The sequence below is a fragment of the Macaca thibetana genome, chromosome 15 (genome assembly GCF_024542745.1).
Source record: "Macaca thibetana thibetana isolate TM-01 chromosome 15, ASM2454274v1, whole genome shotgun sequence".
NCBI lineage: Eukaryota > Metazoa > Chordata > Mammalia > Primates > Cercopithecidae > Macaca > Macaca thibetana.
In genome coordinates this window covers 1,855,232-1,877,500 of record NC_065592.1, presented here as the reverse complement: position 1 = coordinate 1,877,500, position 22,269 = coordinate 1,855,232, and the positions used below count along the sequence as shown (strand labels likewise).

The following is a 22,269-nucleotide window of genomic DNA, read 5'->3' as shown; positions in this document are numbered from 1 at the left end:
AAGGGATGTCTGGAGTTTGTCATCTGGCCAAACTGATCTGCTGGGTGGATGGAAGGGGCAACTGGAGGCCACAGACTGGACAAGGGGCAAGACAGGAAAGCAAAGGTTGGGTGGCTCGAAATGGGCATGTATGTCAGAAACAGGATATCCTTCCCGTAAGTCAAGCACAGGTGACTGGCACCACCAAGCCTCGCCCTGCCATTCCCTGACACTTGCAGAAGAAGCACCCACTGTAACAGCCCCAGATCCAGCAGCCTATTTGCCCAGAGCTGTGATGAACCCCGAGCCGCGGCAACCTCCCTGCCGGCAGCGTGGCAAAGGCTGACCCAAGAAAACACTAGGTTTCCAACTCCTCGTGGGCTCCACCCACGAGCCATTTGGTGAATGTCACCAAATTGCCGGTGACATGCTGTGCAGGGGTCACCCCCAACCTCAGTCCTGAGGTTTGCCCAAAGACCACCAAGAAACCGGAGCTGCCTATGTCGGGTCTAACCTCACAGCCCAGCCCAGCCAGGTACCGGGGCAGGCACTCATGAGCCTCCACGCTCCACCCTGCTGCCGGCCCCACTGTCTCTAAGCACGCTCCCCTCCGGTGGCATCAGGTCATCTCTCCGCTATTTTTAGCATGAAGATGGGGAGGAGAAGTTGGGCGGGGAGAATCTATAGTAGTCATATCTTTAATCTCATTCATTCCTAACCCGAGAAGATCGGGACCAGCAGGCCGGAACAAAGTCATCATGGAGGAATCGCCCTCAGATTCCTGAAGGAGCTGCGGGGGTGGCCTCAAGAGGAGTCTTAGGAGGGAGCCACACCACGGAGCCCTCTTCGCAGAGCACTGAACCTCTGGCAGCAAAAAGGGAGAGGGAGGGAGACTCATGTCCTTCACCTCGCCTTTCAACCTAGAGGGGCAGTGGTCTGGGGCGCGCCTTCCCAGCAGCAACCCCTTCCCCCGCGGCCCTCCGGGTGGCTGGTTTCAGCTCAGCCTTGCCCAGCCATCTAAGTCAGCTCTGCCCAGAAGCAGCCCTGGCCACGGTTCCCCTCCCGCTAGGCTCGAGAGGGAGACTCGATTTCAGTTTCAGAGGCCAGGAGGGAGGGGTGCGCGCAGAAGACGAAGGCAAAGGCGAGGCAGTGAGCACCCAAGGGCAGGCTCCCAGGGGCCCCACCCCAGCCCCTCGGCACCGTCCTCCCAGGGGAAGGAACAAACCCTCCTATGGACTGGGGAGGAAAGGGTGTCTTGGGACTTTGGGAACGAAGGCGCGGACAGGAGCTTCAGAGCCCACCGGCCGGGGCCCCACTCCCAGTCCGGTCGGGCCAGTCTGGCTTTTACAAACTAGGGCGGGCTCAGAGTCCCCGCTGGACCGAGCCCAGACTAGGGTCTAGCGGTGGCTCCACCCCTCACTCGCTGAGTGTGACCTTGGACAAGTACCCAAGTCCCCAGCCTTAGTTTTCTAACCTTTTCAATGAGGGGCTCATGATTAGTGACCCAGGACTCCAAGCCTCCGAACCCCCACCAAGCTCCCCGGGCCCCGCGGCTAAGCGCCCAGGTGAAGGAAACGCCGCCCCGGGGGTGCGCGGGGAAGATCGAGTGGCCCAGGCTGGGGGAGTGGGGAGCAGGGTCACCACTGCTGCGCCGGCTCGCGACCCCTGCCCTTGCCCGCCCTGTTCCCTGCCACCTCCCTGGGCAACTCGGGTCCCGCGCGGCGCCCGCCCAGCCCCGAGCTCCGGACCGAGGAGGGGGAGGAGGAGGAGAAGGAGGGGCCGCGCCAAGGCGGCCGGCGGGCGCACTTACGCCGGTGCTGCGGTCCAGCGTCCCGCCGCCGGCCGCCGAGAGCTTGGTGGTGTTGAGGCCCACCAGCGAGGGCAGCGTCTGGGACATCCAGTTGGTGATCATGGCCATGGTGCTCAGCACGACCCCGATCTTGAGCAGCGGCACCGACATCGCGCCTCGAGCTGCCTCCAGCGCCCGCTCCAAGCTGGCGCTGGCTCCCGCGCCCGGGCGGCCTTCAGGCGGCGGGCACCGCGGCGGGCAGGGGCGCCCGGCTGTGTCCCCGCGCCCCCTCGGCCCGCCGCCGCCGCCCGCCCGCCGCCGCCGCCGCCCCGCGCGCCCCGGCCATCGCCGCGCCTTCCCCGGGCGCCAGGGAGGGTGGCCAGGCGGCCTCTGCCCGCCGCGCTCCGCGCCCCGCGCTGCCCGCCCCGCGCCCCGCCTTGCCCGGCTGCGTCCCTCCCGGCTCCTCAGCCGCCACCGGGAAGCGCCGTCCGGCTCTGAGCGCTGCGCTGGCTGCGCGCGGGGGCCGCGGCCGGGAGGCGGGGCTCGGCCGGGCGGGGCCGACGCAATCCGCCCAGGAAATGGGTGGATTTTTCCTCTTGCTCGGCTCCCCGCCGCCCCCTGGCTGCCGGCAGCGAGATCTGCAAACTCCAGTCCGCCCAGGAGTTGGGATCAGGGTGACATGAGGAGACGGACGCACCACCACCCCCCAGATCATAAAATACCCGGCGGCGGCGTGGGGACCCCAGCTGGGGCACGGCCCGCGACCCTCCTGTCCCGGGGCTTCTCCCATCCTCACGCCCAGGCACCCCTCTCCGATCCCCGCAGAGGGACCGCTTTGGGGCAAAGGTTGCCCGCAGAGAGACGGCGCCATCCTGCCTACTGGGGCCCTTTTCCGCGGTGATTCGAGGGTCCCAGCCAGCCTGGGCCCTCGCCTGAAATCCAGCAGGCAGGGCCGGTTCCGAAAAGCAGCCAGACTCGCGAAGGCCTCCAGCGCCAGGGGGGCATCGGGGTATTGGTGCAGAGTTAAAGGCACCCCTGCGAACCCTGGGCAGCCGCGGTGCCCTAAGACCTTGCTTGGGAGGAAGGGAGCCAACCGGCACCCCTGGCACCGGCACAGCAGGGCGGGGTCTGGGGTGGTCCGCTGTGGCCTGCGGTGCGCAGGGAGGGGCCTGGGAGGGCGCACACCGGGCAGGAGCTGCATACGGTCTGGGGCTCAGACCTGGGCCTCGGGAGCTGAAGGGGCCACGCCCATGAGCGTGGTGTTGGGGAGGTGGGGGTGTGGGGCGGGGACTGGGGTCTGTGGTGGAGGGGTGTGGGTTGGGGGGTGTCCTCATTGGCTCAGGGGTGGCGCTTGAGTCCTGGCGCCCAGGCCCAGCTGCAGGGCAAGTGGCGCAGGCTGCCCCTCTTCCCGGCTCTCTGCGGCGACGGCGGCAGGACTCACGCGTGTCAGTCCCACCCGAAGCGCAGCAGGCCTGACTGGGTCAAACGAGTTAATAGGGTTTTTGCATTTGCAGAAGGCTTCTAATCGGAGATGAAAGCCGTTTCCTCCGGGGCCTTCCATTAAGCTTTCCCAGCCATTTGGGAAGGAAAGACTCCCCCAGCTCACTCACTACACTCTTCTCTGCCTGGGTGAAAATTAATCTCCCTTCCTGGATGGGATTTGAAAGACGGACGCGGACCGGAAGGAGCGCGCCTCCCTGGCGCCTGCCTGAGAGGAACAACGCCTTCCTGGGGCTTTTCTCTCTGTGCGCGCGGTCCTCGGCTGCAGAGACTTCAGCTGCAGCCGAGATGATCCTGGCCTGAGTGCTGGGTGTGAGACCCGCTAGTTACATGAGCCCCTCAGATCTGCTTTTCTGAGTAATGCTGTAATCCCAGGCAGCCGGGCTGGGTCGGGTGCCAGGAAATTCCAACTGTTGGGGAAGGGCGCCATCTCCCAGCGTAAGCTGGGACTGCAGGTCCGGCTCACAGACTGGGCCCCGGCCGAGAGACGCAAGTCCGGTTGGGCTGGCTCCGCCCCCGCTCCTCTGGCCAAGCACGTTTAACACCGATTCAAGGCCACAAGCTGTGTCTGTCCAGATCACTCACGCCGCTTCCCACTGCGGAAGGACAAGGACCACTTGTTCTGTGAGAACAACTTCAAATGCAACCCAATCCCATCCACAAAACTCTCAGGCCATCTCAGAAGCCATAGACATTTATTTAACGAAAGTACAAGATTAACCTGCACCTGAGCCGCTCTAACCTGCACCTGAGCGCTCTAACCTGCACCTGAGCGCCTCTAACCTGCACCTGAGCGCCTCTAACCTGCACCTGAGCGCCTCTAACCTGCACCTGAGCACCTCTAACCCGCACCTGAGCGGCTCCAACCTGCACCTGAGCGGCTCCAACCTGCATCTGAGCGGCTCCAACCTGCACCTGCTCCAAACTGTCCTGTCCAGTTTCTAAAATCTGTGATTCAGTGGGCGTAATCGTTTTGAAAGGGTCGTCAGATAAGGTTTGAGTAAGCGTAATTTGATTTAGAAGGCCATGGAGCATTCCAGAAAGAAACTATGGATTGTTGAAGAATGAAGGCATTTTGATTAGAGGATCCACGGCCCCAGCCAATATCAAGTGTTCCTAAAGAGGACTTTCTATCCCAATTTCTTCACGACTTCTCTTAAAGCAAGGGCTCATTACACCTGCAGCTCTGAACAATCATACGAATACTGATGGGGCGGGTGCTGCACCCCAGATGGCACTAGGGCTTTGCCATGCCTGGCACCCAATCCTTACTGAAGTGCATGGTGTGGTGGCATTGACTCCACCGTATAGATGAGAAGTCTCAGGCCTAGAAAGATGACAAGACCTATCCAAGGTCATATGGAGACAGCCTATTTCCAGGGCTAAGCCCGTACACATGGTAGCATCCTTGTCTCGTAAATGTCACGGCCATAGTTAAATCTCATGAGCCCCAGAAGTGGCGTGAGTTGCATGGCATGAGCTGCATGGCCACAGAAGCCCTGGCCATCTGCACAGTTCCACAAGCCACAGAGGCGCCAGAAGACATTTCATGGGCCCTTGCCTTCCACGCTCGTGGGAAGGACAGGAGGCTGCCGGCCCCTTTCTGAGTCCTGGCAGGAGCCTGCACCAGCTTCCCTGTCATGACAGGTTAGACCAGCCAGGTCTCTGTCCTCATGCCAGCCCCTTCCAGGCCTTGACCTTGGTGGACTCTGCATAAATTCATCGATACACCTAAAAACAAGCATACCCCCTCCGCATCCCCCGGCTTCACAGCTCAGAAGATGCACGTGTGAGAGGGTGCTCCTGCCCAGCTTGCTATAGACCTTACAAGAGGCGGACACACGCGCGCTGTGGGAGAATCACCTCGGGAAGCCCTAGGAGAGCCACATGGTGAGCTGGGAGGGCAAAGATGACATGAACGCCCACAGTCAGACAACCATCGACACCCACAGTCAGAATAGTGAGGTCCACAGGATGCAAACCTACTCAGGTCCCAGAGGCAGGAGTGGCCGCTTGGTGGGAAGCAGGTCTCTGGGCCACTTCCTGATGCTCCTTGGCAAAGGACGCCCTCAAGGGACAAAGTTTGGACGCCTAGTTGCTGTTTAAAAATACGCATACTGTCCTCAGGCTATTGGCAAATACCTTGAAGGGAAACAAGGGGAGGGGAGGAAGAAAGGGAGGGAGAAGGGAAGAAAAAGAGAGAGACAAAGACGGAGAGACAGACAGACAAACAGAGAGGAGACAGATAGGAAGACAAAGAAATGGAGAGAGAGACACAGAGAGAGAGGAGAGAGAAGAGAGAGGAGAGATAATAGAGACAGAGAGGAGAGAGAGAGAAAAGAGACAGAGGGAGAGAAGAGAGACAGAGAGAGAGATGAGAGGCAGAGAGAGAGGAGAGAGAGAGAAGAGAGACAGACAGAGAGAGAGAGGAAAGACACACAGAGAGGTCCCATATGGAGCCATCTCTACTTTTTCTACGCTGTATGTACCTTTTTCATTCCCTTTCTGTGCTGGAACATTCCTGGAGCAAGGAAAGGACCTGGCCTCAAGCCAGGCAGCATGGGAGGAACCACGGGTCCCCTGAGCACTCCCTCTTGGCAGCCACAGAAGACTAGCATGGTTCTTCTGAGCCAAGTGTCCCCCGCACTCCCCTCCTCCTAGGCCTCTGGGTTCACACATGGGTGGAGGTGTAACTGCTCCTCACCCCCTTCCCTGGAGAGGATTTCCATCCTGGCCCGGCTCCCTGTGCCTGGCAGCACCTCCCATAAGCCAACAGTCTCCCAAACGCCACCCGCATCAGGCATGGCTGTGTAACCTGCAGCTTTGGCCAGGGGAGGCAGAATGGCTAAGGGCCACAACTGAGCAGCTTTCAGAGTCAAATGTCTCAGCCACGCCCTGGCTCTCTGCCTCTGTCATGAGGGAAACAGGCCCAGAGAGGGCCCCTCCCTCGCCCAGGGCCCTCTAATGAGAGGACATGTGAGCCAGAGGTGCCCCCGGGCAGCCTGTGCCCTATGCACGCCGTTGCCATCAGAAGCCACTGTGCTGGGGGTTTGTGAGCACTGCTGGCCTGAGCTGCTGACCCAGGAGATTCAGCTTCCTCCGAGACATCGTCCTTCTCCCTTTCCCTCAGTGTCAGCTGTTCAAGTCCCCCGGGGAGCCACTTCCCCCGGGGAGAGCATCCCACAGACCCTTGGCTGTCACTGGAGGACGTTTCTTCCATTCAGCAGTCGGCCTCGTGTCCAGCTTTTCAGTCCTCGTTCCTTGTCCATCCAGAGAGCTGACTTGTCCACGGTCCCTGTTCCCCCAGACCCCTCACGCACCCTCTGCGCTCTCCCTGGCAGGTTCCACACCTCTTTCATGGATATCGTCTCAGCCTGGCCACAACCAGGCCATAGGAAGTCACAGCCCTGTATTCCCTTAGTTGCCAAATAGAAAAGAGGCCAATTCTGGGAGTGGTACTTTGAAGAACAGGGACAAGACAATTCAGCAGACACATCACCCTCTGGGCTGAATGCACATTTTTCAGGGACCCCAAAAACATGATCATTTCCTACTTTGCAGGTGAGGAAACTCACCGTAACTAATGGGGAAAGGCAGCCCGGTTTCTGTGGACTCCGTCATTGATCCTGACATGAATTCGAAGGTGACATCATGATGAGAAACATCAAAGAGTCAACCCCAGGGTCCAGCTGGGTATGTGGAAAATGCCCCAGGTGGCACCATTTGCTTACAGCCAAGGATTTGGTGCTGCCAGATTCCAAACAAAGTTCTTTGCATCCAGATGACACTCGGCCTCTGCACAGGAGGCTCCCGGGCACTGCTGTTGGACACTGTGGAGCCTGGATTTGGCCTCGGAAACTTTCTTAGCCACCTCTCCCCAAGACTGCTGCAGCCCCTGGGGAAATCTCCTGTTTCATCATCCTTTGTATTGCTGATGGAACAAAGCAATACAAACGCCCCTCACCTGCTGCCACTCACAGCTGCCTCAGTCTGTGCCTCTGGGGGACAAGAGGATGAGGCTGAGTGGCCTGGGAACGGAAACCTGTGTGTGCATATTGGGGGCTAGGAAGGTGGCTGGGCAGGGGCTCAGAGACTCAAGCTGACAGCCAAATTGTTGGCCAATGGCTGGCTCCCCATTTCTGAGTCCCGCTGTGCTGTCTGCAAACCACACCCTTCAGTGCATGCAGTAAAGTTATTTACGATACACTGATGTTCTTTCTTTGACTCTCAGGCCCACGAAGCATCAGCAGAAGCAAGTAGGGGAGACTCCCTTTTCAGCACCACTCAGGAGAGCCATTTTTTATGGTAGGGAAATCCCTGCGGCAGGGTTTAAACTCCCCAAGGACAACTTGTATACCTAAAACCACTAGATGGAATGGAACCATTTTAGGGCAGCCCAAAGCGATACTGTGAACTGCTGATCTGAATGTGGACAAGGGTTGGCGAGCCGGGCTCATTCCCATCTCCCCCTTACACTCTTCCGTCTCAACTCTTCCTGGCTACACACTCTCCAATCAGAGTTTAACTGTCATTGAACTGTGCATAAGGAATATACGGGCCAGATCCCTGCTGCCGGTATGTCTTCTTCGGGCAAGCAGGTCGGCTAAGGCACATCTAACTGCAGCTGCCATCACCAGCTGGAGCCCAAGCAGGGGCGTGAGCTTTGATGTGAGCACAGAAGAAGCAGGGACAGGAAACCTTCTCCAGGTGAGCAGCCACACACGAGGACGGGTCAGTGCCAACGCGGCAGATTCTCTCCATGGCGGCCCCTCCAGCCACCTTGTGCAAAGCATGCCAAGTGCAACGAAGGGTGTCACCAGACCCGCGGGCATGTTGGGCGGTTTACAGCCTCATCCAGAGGCCACCTTATCTCAGGACCTGTAGGTCCTGTTTCTTACTTCTTGGTCTCGAACTCCTGATCTCAAGGGATCCACCCACCTCGGCCTCCCGAAGTGCTGGGATTACAGGCATGAGCCACCGTGCCTGGCCCCTAATTCTTACTTCTTGGATCTCAAGTTGTCATACACATGCTGGGACATTTGAGCGGCACAGGGCTGCCTATGTAACCCCTAACCTCATGCTCCAGAGAACTGAGGCGGTCGAGCAGGCACTCCTAGATGCACCCTTGTCTCCAAGGAGGGGACGGGCCTGCTGGAGTGGACAGGCCTGCTGGGGTCTTTGATCCTCAGGGGTTGCAAGGAAACCACAAGTGGATCCTCTCCTTCTTGCCCTGCTTTCTCCTTCAAAAGCCCATTTTCAAAGTCAGCAGCCGGCAGCGTACGTGTCCACACAGTCGGAAAGGCACGGCTGATGGGCTCTGCGATGCATTCTGCAGAGGTCGACGACCGGGCGGCAGCACTGGCACTTCCTTTACACTGGTGCTCGGTGACACTGCGCTGTTTTTCGACTTTGCATTTTCTTTCTGTCTTAACAAACACCAGAACTCAGGTTTCTCAGGCATCACACAGACCTACACCCCATCTGGGGTCATCACCTATGTGCTGGGTGGCTGGGCAGGCTGCTTTACCTCCCCACACCTGTGCATCCTCAGGTCAAGAATGAGGACAACTGCCCAGGATTGCTGGGACTGCCCCGACATGATAACGTTTACTCCTGACACGCGGTATCAGTCCTCGCCACTCGTGGGATTCCTGGGGCTTTAACTCTGGGTGGGCTCCAGTTTCTTATATTATTTATCTTATATAGTATATTATTTATTATCGTTATTGTTTATAATACTTAGATTATTATTTTAATAATCTACAAACCTCAGAGGTGTGCATTTTTACTTTCTAATCTCTCTTCCCCTCCCCTCAGTCACCCTGCAGTGCCAGTTGGGACAGCGCTGAGGTTTCCGAGCGTGCAAGGTGTCCAGGCTGCATCTTTCAGAGCTGAAAATTGGCTGCTCGCCCCGTCAGCCCGGTTCGTGGTTGCCATGTATCTAATTCAGTTTAGCTAGTAATTAGTTTTGTATTACTTTACACGGTGATGTTAATACTGATTACAGGGCCTGATAACGTTAGTAATAAATACAACCCAAGGCAGGAAATTACCTTTCTTCTGATTGGGGAAGGTTGAAGTCAGTGGAATGAGAAGCAAATTACTTTAGGAGATGGAGCAGCTGCCTCATGGGCAGGATTGACAGCTCAGTGCCCCTGATGTCAGGAGCCTATCCACCGGCGGCGGGGGCGGGGGGGCAGCCCAGGAATGGGAAAGGGGAGTGTGCCCCGCTCCCTCTGTGTGTCCAGAAGTGTCGCCAGCCCCAGAGGCCACGGCCAACTTCGATGCAAAGACTGAATGAATTCCACGTATTCTGAAATAACTGGTTTAGGAAAAGACCCAATTCCACCTGAACTCTTCCCTCTACCCCTGCACTCCACCCCCTTCTACAAACACTGTATCCTCCCAGCATGTCTAGGACAGAGAGGGGCAGAGAAGCTGGAGGGGAGGGCCTGGCAGGGGGACAAGACAGGTCATCCGGACCACCTGGTCCAAGCTTAGGTTTCAGCAGAAAAAGCGGTTAGCCGTTTCTACTTGTTTGATTTGCTCAGGGGAGTGAAGTGACGTCTTCAGCTCTAGAATGAGCTAAACCGGGGGATGAGGAACAGATTCGGAGGGATGGGCCTCACTGGGGTTCTGAAAGGCTAAGTCAGCATCGCCTCCCTGGTCTCCTCATCTGCCCTGTTGGCACCAACTCACAACTCCCCAAGTGCAGTCCAGGGTCCGCCCACTTCTCAATGCAGGCACCTAGACCAGCAAACAGCTGGTCCAACTCTGAGACCCAGCATACAGTAGCCACTCAATAAAGCCTGAAGACAAACAGTCACAGTGACGGTCGCCACTCAAGCCTGTTCTGTGTTCACTGACAGCTTGAACCCCACCGGGGGCATCCAGGGCCGTCATGTTGTAGGAAAGGCCAGGCCCAGCCTGGGGATGCATGGCTAATGAGGAGAGCTCCACTTCCATCTTCAAACACTTCAAATACCCTCAACCCACGTGGATTGAGCATTGGATGCGAGAGTCAGGGTTTCCAGGCCCTTCTTCCTGCTACAACCTCTGTCTGCAGCCGTTTCTGTCTTCTTCCTCTTCTTCTCCTTCTCCTTCTCCTTCTTTGTCTTCATCGTCTTCTTCTTCTTCAGACAGAGTCTAGTGCTGTTGCCTAAGCTGGAGTGCAATGGTGCAATCTCGACTCACTGCAACCTCCGCCTCCTGGGTTCAAGCGAGTCTCCTCCCTCAGTCTCCTAAGTAGCTGGGATTATAGGTGTCCGCCACCACGCCCAGCTAATTTTTTGTATTTTTAGTAGAGATGCAGTTTCATCATGTTGGCCAGGCTGGTTTTGAACTCCTGACCTCAAGTGATCAAAGTGCTGGCATTAAAGGGGTGAGCCACCACACCCGGCCTCTGTCCTCTTCTTCTTTTCCCCGGGCTCACTAGTGGACCCAGGTGCAACCTTGGACCCAGATCAAACATCCTCCTTCTCCAGATTCCTCCGGCTTCCAAAACAGAACTCACTCCCCAACTCCCACCCAGAGCACTCGGGGCAGACACTTCTTGTGCCACTGAAACACGTGATTATGGCAGAGCCTGGGGTCTTCCCTCAAAGCATGCAGCCCCAGGTGCCAAGCGGCAAGGGTTTGGCTCACTCACCATCGTAAGCCCAGAATTGACCGAGTTAAATCCAACCAGCTGGTATCCAGGAAGGGCTTGTTTAAGGAGAGGATGAGTAAGCCAATGAAAGAATGGGGTTGGGGGTCTGTAGTAGGAAGGGATCTTACTCAAGAATCATCTTGTTTAATCCTCCTTGTGAAACAAGGAAGGTCAGGCTCAGAGGGGTTAAAGGGCCTTTCTCAAGGTCATACAGCAATGTCTGGTGGGATCGGGGTGAGAGTGAGGCCATCTGGGTTCAAGGTTGTTGCTAGAAAGATTCCCGGTCCCTTTTACCCTATTACCTACAAAAAACATGCTTCACTCTGAAAGGAAGCTTGTGGGGTGTGGAGGTGGGAGCCCAGGGAGCCCCTGCCCTGCCCCACCTTCCCCAAGGCCCAGAGATCAACGCCTCGGTATCCTGCCCGGGAAGCTCAGTACGATGCCACTTTACCCTGCTTCTTTAAGAGCATGAAATACCAGCCTTTTATTGAAAACCACAGAGCAAGACCATGTAAAATGTCTTTCTGTCTGAGGACAAAGTTCACCTGGCCCCACAGCCCTTGCGTGTCGTAGGCCATCCATCAACGGTTGGCGTTTGATGGAGTGTCTCATCGTAAGCAAGCTGTCGGGAGAACAGATGGCCCAGCCATGTGCTCCACTCCCCCTGCCTGCCCGCCTGAATCCTCCAGGCAGCATGTATTAAGTGCAGGTAGGATCCAGGCATTTCTGACATTTTCTCATGTCGACGTATGCTCATTTAGAAACACAGTAGCCCTAGAATCGCATGTCCATCCCTTGGGCGGAATTAAAAGCAAGGATGTGGCTGTGGGGAGCAATTTACCTACAGTGGAAGCAGGAGGCAGACACCAGGTAGCTCCAGCACCCTTTCCTGAAGCCCAGACTCGTTTCTTCACTCACTCACAAATGTCAACAGCATTGCTCAAGGAACCCACAATGCATAACTTTGGAATCAAGAAAGTAAGATACTTGGGGATGAATATCCCCAGGTAGCTCTTGGAATCAGAGCAGGCTGGTCCTGCACCCATACCCACTCCCGACCCCAGGTGCCATCTTCCTGGAGGTCAAAGATGAAAGTCACCTGGCATAATCCCCAGGTGGGGACCAGGGTAGCCAGGCTCTCAGGTGCTGGTGCTGAGCCAGCCACTGTCCACCCCCTTCAGAGACTCAACATGATTTCACCTGCTGAGCCTTTTCTCCAAAATCCCACCACATTAGGGATAATTGGCCTCCAATGCAAGATTCCAAAAGCACAATTATCAGAAGCCAGCCCAGGGAAGGTAGAGCTGTACCGTGAGGGTGGGACGTGCCTCCTGGCTGAGTCGAGGGACACATTCCCCTGAGACAGCCTGTGGCTCAGCTTCAGAGAAAGGAACCTGCCAGGCCAGCAAAGAAAACAACGGCGTTTCCCTTCCTGACCTGGGAGGCTGCTGGCTGGCGGAGCTGACCAGGGTCCTGAAGGTGGCTGGCTGGGCCCTGACACCAAGATCTGAGGATACAGGGGTGTGCACAGGGGCTGGCTGGGGTTCGGATGTCCAGGACCCTTTGCGTGGATGGACAAATACTTTCCCCACTGAGATAAAGCTTCTAATTGAAGTTGAACCAAAAGTTTCTCCCCAGAACAGAGAATCTTTACAAAGACACAAAGAGGAGAACTTACGGAGAAAAAGCATCTTTTGGCCTGGGCATGGAGGCTTAAGGGTGCCATTAAGGCTTGGAGGGCCCTTGGGTGCGGCCTTGTCCAGGACCACCCAGAACCAGCCATCTCTTTGCCAAGGTGTCTTGATAAGACACAAGCACAGCTCTTTGTAGGGCAGCTTGCCACTCATCGGGACCTGGTTGCTCTTCTCTGCAGGTATCTGCTCCCCTGTGTGTGCGTGTGTGTGTGCGTGTGTGTGCACGTGAATGAATGCATCTGTCCAGCCACAGTGGACAACCACCACCCCTCCACCAGGCCTTCCTGTGGCCAAGAAAACTTCTCTCCTAGAGGCCACACCGAACCTCTCTCCGGGGGGACCGGCCGATCGTCTGGGCAGCACCAGGAGAGGGACTCTGAGGGTAAACGGGACGACGTAACCCCGCTGCTGGATTGGGATTTGGACCGCGCGTTCTGGGCAGAGCCAGGGAGCCAGTGAGGGCTTCCAGGCAAAACAAGGGAACCTCATTCAGCATCTTCTCTCCTGTGGTCTTCCCCTCGCTCTCTGGCCCTCCCATCTTCTCTCCTTTGTTTCCTCTTTTATTCTGAGGGAGAGGGAGGCAGGGAGGAAGGAAAGGAGGGTCAGGGGCAGCTGGGGCTTGGGGCCAAGGTGCTAGCTGCCCATCACTTCCTGGTCTTGCCACTCCAAAGGGCCAGAGTCTCCCAGTTCAGAGCATGGCACAGTGGTATCATTGAAAGGGCATTTTAATGTCACTCCCGAGTAGCCCGGCTCCGGAGGCTGGCAGGCTCTTCCCAGCACCATGGTGCCAAAGCAGCCCTCCCAGTTCGGCGCTCACAGACAGCCCTTCTCCTCCCCCAAGACTTGTCAGCTCCAAGATGCATCTTTAAAATGGAGAATACCAAGCAGAGATCTTTCTCTATTGATACATTGTTCAGGGGACAACGAGCCCGTTTGAAATGCCCAGGATCCCCACACCGGCACACCACAGGGCTCTTCACTCACCTCCTGCCGGGCATGTGGCCACAGTCCCCCAAGCCCTACACAGTAAGCCAACAATGCACCCAGCTGGCCGGTACGCTGGCTGCCCTTCCCGGTCTCAGCGGCACAATCCCCACCGCATCTTTCCGGAGCCCCCAAGGGCAGCGTTATGCCCAAAGGGAGGATGTGCCACTCAGGGGTGTGTGTTGGGGGTAGGACTAAGGTCCTGCCACCTCCAAAAATGCCTGGGGACTTGGCTATCCGGCTCTCACTCTTCCCCCTCCAGATGACAATAGCAGCCAAACACCCCCTCGTGCTGCCCTTTGAACTTCTCAGCAGGGAGCAGGGGGCAGCGAAGTCCTAGGAAAAAGGGGGCAGCTGTCAGCCCTGCTGGGCCGGGACTGGAGGAGCACCGTGTCTCGGGTCAGCCTGCACCCCTGCCTCCCACCCAGGTCTGGCCCAGCACCCTGGCCCCTCCCCAACCCCGGCGCTTCGGGCGCCCAGGCCCGGGGCGCGGGGCGGCGTGGAGCCGGAACCGTTCCCGGACTTTGTGGGGCTCCCGAGGGGGCCGGGCCGGTCGCCTGGCAGGGAGGAAAATGGCGTTGGATGCACGTACTTGAGTGAGTTCAGTGCCCATCAGGATGAGGAAGAGGAGGCTGAGGAGCTTCCGGGCCGGGTGCATGTCTGGCTGCCACCTCCAACGACCTGGCATGCAGGGCCCTGGGTGCTGGCCGGCCGGCGGCTGCGTGGACGCGGACGCGCTCCGGCTCTGGCCCCGGCTCCGCGGGCTCCGGCGGCGGCGCCTGGCTCGTGTCCCCGCGCCTGGATTCAGCACCCGGAGCGGGCGGCGCGCGGGCTCTGCTGCGCTAAGCCTCCGCTCTGCATATTTATCGCGTCCCGGTTCCGGCGCGTCTGCCTCCGGGCAGGGCTGGGCAGGGCTGGGCTGGGCGGGAGCTGCGCCCTCCTCTCTCCTCGCCTCCTAATGGCTCCCCCGCGCGCCTGGCATTGGCGGAGAGAGGCGCGCCCTGCGGAGCACGAACGCGCGCTGGGCTGAGGCGGGTGCCAAAAGTTTGCTCGGAAGGGGCGGGGGCGGGGGTGGCGCAGAGGGACCCGCGCGCCTAGCTCTCTCCCGGGGAGGAGGGAGGGCGGCGGCCGGCGGGGAAGCAGGCTGGGACAGGATGTGACATCAAAAAGGCGGGGGAAATTGAACTGGGATAGAGAACTCCATCCTGGCCGGCCTGAGCCCTCGCAGGCTCCAGGTCCGGGAATGGGGACAGAGGGGTTGCCCGCGCTGGGGACCTGGGCCCCTGGACAGGGAGTGGGCCGAAGATTGGGGAGGGGGAGTGACAACTGGGGGTGGGAGGGATGGGATGTTAAGTCTTGATGTCTACGGAGTGACAGGAGATAAAAGCTGAATGGGTCCTTAGAAGTCACCCTTCAATGAGGTGAGCTGAAGCTGGTTCAGGAAGGATGTTTCCAGGAGGACAGTTCAGGGAGGAAGCCAGACTTAGAACCCTGGTCACCTGGCAGGCAGCCCTGATGCGTGGGGAGGTCAGCAAAGGGGTGGAAGCGGGAACAAGCATTGGGTGCTGGGCTCCTGTCCCCAGCCAGGGCATGTGGAGGAGGGTCTGTCTGTGTGCTCCTGGGGATGGATACACACATGCCTGTAAGGGGCCCTTTCCTTGTGTGTTAGGTTGTGACACAGCTCTGCCCACCCCAGGTGCCTTTTCTGAACTAGGAACCTAAGAGAGGAGCTCCCCCACCAGGGCCGGGTACCGAGGGCACCAGGACAGGCAGAGTCAAGGGGGTTCTGGAAGCCCCTGTCCCTGGTGGGAGAGCTCCTGTCTTAGTTTCCTGGTTCCGAAAAGGCACCTGGGGCGGGCGGAGCTGTGTCACGACCTAACACACAACAATAGGGCTCCTTATAGGCACGTGCCAGGTCCACAGGGCCCCTTACAGGTAGGTGCGTATCCTCCCCCAGGACTCCCTTGGCTCTGCCTGTCCTGGTGCCCTCCTCCCCTTTCCTCCCTTTCGATGTCCCCTCTCCCTCCACCCTCCTTTAATGTGTACTCAGACCCTTTGACTAAAGGAACTGTCTTGCGGCCACGTTTTCCATTTACATTCCCCATTTTGTGAGAGGAGTCCCAAGCACCTGTATTTTCTGAGAAGCTAAGGTTGCAGCAGGTATCTAGAAGCCTGTCTCTGTTCTCTGTTGTTTAGTCTTTAATCTATGGAAGATAAGTTCCCTAAAGAGAATCTCTGACAAGAAGAGACCCCAGATCCAATAATTGCAGAGAGCAGCACTGCCCTGGATGATGTGGCCTGGCCCCCTGCGTCACAGATGAGGCTACTGGAGTTCGGGGGAGTAACGTACCGGGGTCACCCAGTGATATCCCGAACAAGGGCGATGCCACCTCCTGCCCCTGTCACCGAGCTGCCGACGTCTAGGAGGCGTCCCCTGGACATTGGGTGCGGGAGCTGGGCACATGTGCTGAAGAAGAGAAGATGAGAAGGGGCCCTCCCACTTGGCCCTTGCACTCTGAGGGCCTTTGCTGCAGGGACTCTGTCCTCTGAGCCCTGGGGACAGAGCTCTCTCCAGGGAAGCCAGGGTGGGCCGGCTTGTTGGTCTGGGTGGGCTTCCCAGCCTCGGAGGAGTTTAAGCAGTGGCATTCCCGGTGATATGCCACAGCCCCTTAGGCAGGGTGGCCCCCAAGACTCTGCGAGGAGGTGGTGCTGGGAAAAAAGCAGGGGTGCAGCTGTTGAGGCTTCTTTTCTCTCTGCCCCCCTCGCGTTACGACTCTCAGTGTCTTTGTTGTTCTAGAATGGAGGGAAGTTGTTTGTAAGCCCCTTGGGGATCATTGAGAGAAGCAGCCAGGGACCAGAGAAGACCCTGCATTTAGAGCTGAAGGACTCTCTGGGTAGTGGCTGTCTGAACCTCAGTCCGCACATCTGTCCAGTGGGAATGAATGGTGAGCATACTGTGGGTCTCAGGGGCTACTGAGGAGATCCAGTGCGGGAATAAACACACTTTATGTGCATGAGAACTCTGTGCATGGGGCACGCACAGCACACCGAACCTCAACCCAAGTTTCTCCTTCAGCCTTCACACTGATGCTCCGGGTAGCCGCTAATAAATGTCTGGGCTCGGGGAGACACGTGACGTAGCCATAGAGCTGGAATGTGACCCCCGTCTTTGGGGTTTTGTTCCTGTGGGCTGGGGAGGAAGGCTGCATTGATTTCCTTGGGTGGACCGAGACCTCAGATCCAGTTTTACCAAGGATTGTTTTTATTTTTAAAGTTACACAACATGTGACCCAGCAATTCCACTTCTGAGTACACACCCAAAGGAAGAGAAAGCAGGGACTGGAGCGGATATGTGCACGCCTACGTTCATGGCAGCATTATTCATAAGAGCTAAAAAGTGGGAACAGACCGGGCGCGGTGGCTCACGTCTGTAATCCCAGCACTTTGGGAGGCCAAGGCGGGTGGATCACCTGAGGTCAGTAGTTCAAGACCAGCCTGGCCAACATGGTGAAACCCGGTCTCTGCTAAAAATATGAAAATTAGCCGGGCATGGTGATGGGCACCTGTAGTCCCACCTAGTCAGGAGGCTGAAGCAGGAGAATCGCTTGAACCTGGGAGGCAGAGTTTGCAGTGAGCTGAGATCGTGCCATTGCACTCCAGCCTGGGGGACAGAATGAGACTCCGTCTTGATAAAACAAACAAGCAAACAATCAAAAAAGTAGGAACCACTCCCATGTCCACCAATAGATGCATCAACAGATAAATGTGCTCCATGCATCCAATGAACTGTTACCAGCCATGAAGAGAAGGGAAATTCCAACACATGCTACAACACGGGTGAAGCTTGAAGACATTATCCTCAGCGAAATAAGCTGGTCACTGACGGACAAGTACCACAGGATTCTGCTTTTATGAGGTCCCTAGAGTAGTCAAATTCACAGAGACAGGAAGTAGATTAGTGGTTACCAGGGGCTAAGGGGAGGGAGGATGGGACATGATTAGTTAATGGGTACAAGTTTAAGCCTGGAGTGATGGCAAAGTTTTGGAAGTTGACAGTGGTGATGGTTGCACAATATGGTGAATGTCATCAGTGCCACTAACTTGTTCACTTAACGGTTAAAACAGTAAATTTTATGTTACGCATATGTAACCACAGTTTTAAAAATATAGTAATATAATATACCAAAAACCATTGAATTCTACACCTTAAATGAGTGAATTGTATGGTGTGTAAACTGTATCTTTTTTTTTTTTTTTTTTTTTTTTTTGAGACGGAATCTCGCTCTGTCACCCAGGCTGGAGTGCAGTGGCATGATCTCAGCTCACTGCAACCTCCACCTCCCGGGTTCATGCCATTCTCCTGCCTCAGCCTCCCAAGTAGCTGGGACTACAGGCGCCCGCCACCTCGCCCGGCTAATTTTTTTGTATTTTTAGTAGAGAGGGGGTTACACCATGTTAGCCAGGATGGTCTTGATCTCCTGACCTCATGACCTGAATGCCTTGGCCTCTCAAAGTGCTAGGATTACAGGTGTGAGCCACCGCACCCATCCTGTAAACTATATCTTAATAAAGCTGTTTTTTAAAAAAATATAGACTTATTATTGCATTTCTTTAAAAAGATAAAATACAAAGAAGAACGTAAAAGTAACAAAAGGCCCCTACCCAGAATAGCCAGTGTAGACAATGGGACTGCTCGGCAGACCTTCCTCTGTGCATGTGGTTAGAGAATGCAAAATGTGTAAATGGAAGAGGGTGGCCTCTAAGACCAAATGGTCTGGGTTCCAAGCCAGAGCCCGCCTCTTGGGAGCTATTGAGGCCCTGGGCCAGTCACCCTCTCTGGGCCCCATTTGTCTCCTTGAGGGTGGATTGATGATAGCAGCTGCACCTCAGCACCCAGCTGAGGGGCATCAGGAAGCCACAGCCATGCCAGATACCTAGAACCATGCCTGGCACATGGCAATGGCTAGAAAGAAATAGGAAGGATGAGCAAATGCTGGTGTAAAAGATGACATCATCCTTCCCAGGCTTTGCAGGCTAGAAATATTAGATTGGACTACAATGTAAAGAAGGAAGGGGAACAAAGTCAAGCGGAAGACGCTGCTGACTTCAAGTGTGTTTATCTTCACCACATGAGGCCTTGTTTCCTAGAAGAACCTTCTAAGATTGAGAAGGAAAAGTCTATGAAGACCATTAACTGTTTGGGATTAGACATTCTCTATCCCATGGTTCCGTTTTTGACAGTATCGCCCACTTCCTCGTTTGAAAGGCTGGGTAACATTCAGCTGCTCTTTCTCTGACCACCCTGTCCCTCCTCTCAATCCATATTGCTTGTATTATTTGTATCTTGTCTGTGCTTTTAACATTTATATTTGCTCCTGCAACCCAAGCTCCTAGGTCTTTGGCTCTAGTTCTGGATTTTGGGGGGATCTGGCGTCCACTCGGGCTCCTCGAGGAGGCTGCTCTAAGTTCTTCGTTGGGTCCACCCCTTCAGGGTTGGCTGAAGTTCAGGTGCAGGGTGGCTGCAGCCCGTGACACCAACACACCTCACTGCTGACAGATTTAGAGTCTTGTCTTTTTCCTCATCCCATGGCGTTCCTGTCTGCAAAATCAGGAAGGTCCCTAGAGCAGAGGTTTTATGTAGAGGTGGGTGTGGGGCCTGGGTCCCAAAGCTCCAGTCGGTCTGGGGCAGCCGCCCACCTCCTCCACCCCAGCTCTGAGATCCCGAGCTGCGTTGGGATGAGGCCAGGTGGGTACCCAGCATCAGCTCCGCCTCACTCTTTGGTGGGTACCATGGGTCCCGGGACACCCCCACCCGCCCCTCTCCCGCTGCCTTCCCGATGGAGCTGGGGCAGCAGGCACCCGGGAAGCAGCCGCTTTCCCGCTGAGCTGCCTCAGGACACCAGCAAATCGATCTGCTTTGTGCTCCTCTAAGACAAGCCTCCTTCTACTGCTGAGCCCCATTAGAATGTGACAGAGCGTTGCCAAGGCAACGGCACTAACTCTCCCCTCCTCTCTGCGAATTTCCTAGCAAACGGGACTCAAAACCCACGCCATCGGCTGCCTGTGCCCTGAACCTTCAGGCTGCTGGCTTCACCCTCTCCAAACCCAGCTGAGCCGAGCGAGCACCCAGATGGCCTCCCTGGCCCCTGGGGACACTAGCCTGGGTGGGGTGTGATAGTGAACAGGTTCACAGAGGACCCAGGCTGCCCCTCCTTATCAGCTCCCTGGACGTGTGCACAGCAACCAGCTGCTTCTGTCTGGAAGCCGTCAAGCGAGGCAAGGGTGGCCAGCTCTGCCTCTGGGACCACCTGGGTGGTTTGGAGTTCTCAGCCCGACCGTGTGTTGGGCACACGCTGAGCTTATGTCATTCTCTCACTAAATCCTCGCAGCCTAGGAGCACATTTGATGTTCACGGGAGTCATTCGTGCACTTGCAGATGTTCAGCCAGGGCAGGCAGCACCAAGCCCCGCTCCGTGGTCTCCCCCTTGTTACTTCCCTGTTTGTCCAGCTGGAATTCCCCCAGAAGTCACTCCTGTGCTCTCAGTTCCCTGGCGTTGCCCATCCTCCCGTCTTCCTGGCGACACCCGACTCCCCGTCCACCCGTCCCTGCTCCCTGACAGCTGAGCAGGGCCGGGGAAATCACACCGCCCTGTGGACTGGTCCCTGTTTGAATCCATGACCTCCCAGCTCAAGGGAGTCCTGAAATCCTGCCTCTGCTTCCCCCTGCCCACAGCCCCAACTCCCTTGGAGGAGCGCTCTTTCTCCCCTGCCCCTCGGCCCTCCTCCTCACACCTCTTCCCCTGCAGATGACGTGATTCTCACTGCACTGAGGAAGGCCCAGCCCAACTCTCAGCTCCCGTCACAAGATCCACCACCCAGACCCCTGCCTGGCCCTGCCTGGCTCCTTGCAGGAGGTGAACCGTCTCTGCCCCCATGCATGACCACCGTCCCATGGGCCTGGGAGCTCACCCCCTCCCTGCTCTGTCTCCCCACACCTGTCCTCTCTTCGAAAACATGTTGCTATTTTTGCCCATCTTCACCAAAGAAATGTCTTTCCTTTCATCCCCTGCAGCCATGCCCCACCTCTCTGTCCCCCTTTGCAGAGATGAATGTCCACATCCCATCTCTCCAGGCTGCTCCTCCACGCAGCTCCGGGCAAGCTCACCAGCGACTTCCTTGTCATCACACCCAACGGTGGGAATGCCAGCCTTCATCTGACCTGAGGGAACCAGCAGCACCCGGCACAGGCTCTCCTCCCTCTGCCTTGGAAGCCTCACTTCCTCTGAACAGTGCATGCCCCTGCCTTGCACAGCCTCATCCCTGCCTGGCTGCTCCTCCCCAGGCTCTGTGGGAGCCTCACCACCTTTCCACTATATATATATATATATATATATATATATATATATATATATATATATATTTTTTTTTTTTTTTTTTTTTAGATGGAGTCTCAGTCTGTCACCAGGCTGGAGTGCAATGGCACGATCTTGGCTCACTGCAACCTCTGCCTCCCAGATTCAAGTGATTCTCCTGCCTCAGCCTCCCGAGTAGCTGGGATTACAGGTGCCCGCCACCACGCCCGGATAATTTTTGTATTTTTAGTAGAGACAGGGTTTCACCATGTTGACCAGGCTGGCACCTTCCCACCTTCTAAAGGTTGGGTGTTGCAGGACTGCATCCTCCATGGCCCCCCGCCGGGTGCCTCCTCCAGCGTAGGACAGGAACTCCCATTGCTGTGCTCCCCTCACCTACATCTCAGCATAGCCTCTTCTCTGAATTCCTAACTCGTACCACACCGCCTGACAGCATCCCTTGGTATCTAACACACTCGTGCACCTGGCGAGTCTGCAGCACAGCTCTCTGCAGCCTACTCCAGACCCAGCCAGCTCCTGCCCCACCTTCCCAGTCTAGGGAACAGTAGTTCTGCCCTTACTGTTGCCCAGGCCCAAATTCCAGGAGCTATGCTGGGCAACCCGCTTTCTTTTAAACGTCACATCCAACTCACCCTCAAGTCTTTCGGGCCACCTCCTGAATTATCCAGCACCGCCCCACACAGTCATCAACCACTCAACTGCATCCTCCGGTCTCCCTGCTGCTTCCCTAACCCTGCGGCCAGAGTGGATTTACAGAAGCTTCCCTGAGGTCCCAACCCTGCAGAGGCTTCCCACAGGCCGGACAGCCCTCCGTCCTCCGTCACGAGGTCCCCACCTCTCGTATCCCACCCCTTTTCCCTCCCCTTGCTCAGTCCTGTCCCGCTGCACTGCCCTGCCCTGCCCTGCCCTGAGGCTGCTTGGGGACATGCCTGCGTTCCTGCCAGGAGCCTGTGGTCCCCGACACCATGCGAATCCCACCCTGGCTTCATTCAGGCCCTGGACTCTGCTTTGTTTTCTTAGCTCTTCTGACTGTCGAATGGAGTAAGGCTCTCTCTCCCTCACCAGAGCTCCCTGAAGGCAAACGGAGCCCTAGTGAGGGAAAGAGAGTGTTATTACATCAAACAGGGCTGATGATAAGAAGATACCCCAACTCGAGAAACTTAAGGCAACGGAGATTCATTCTCTCCAAGTTCTGGAGGCGAGAAGTCCAAGATGAAGGTGTTGGCAAGGCTGTCCTCCCTCCAGAGGCTCTAGGGGAAGATTCTTCCTGCTCCTGCAGCTTCTGGAGGCTCCGGATGTTCC

General features: G+C 56.7%; 2 protein-coding genes across 5 annotated transcripts in view; both read right to left on the bottom strand.

Moving 5' to 3' along the window:
• The window catches only part of OLFM1 (olfactomedin 1), a 49,381-nt gene extending 34,891 nt beyond the window's left edge, over positions 1-14,490 (bottom strand). For 2 of the 4 annotated variants that reach the window (XM_050760103.1, XM_050760105.1), the window contains exon 1: positions 14,187-14,490. In XM_050760103.1, coding sequence (XP_050616060.1) covers positions 14,187-14,282 — 96 coding nt within the window. In that variant the 5' untranslated portion in view covers positions 14,283-14,490. Of the gene's footprint in view, positions 1-231; positions 278-1,789; positions 2,059-14,186 lie in introns of those variants that run through there. The other 2 variants (XM_050760102.1, XM_050760104.1) reach the window with 2 other exon arrangements.
• The window catches only part of MRPS2 (mitochondrial ribosomal protein S2), a 590,340-nt gene that overhangs the window by 392,245 nt on the left and 175,826 nt on the right, over positions 1-22,269 (bottom strand). The gene's annotated exons all lie outside the window — the stretch shown is intronic.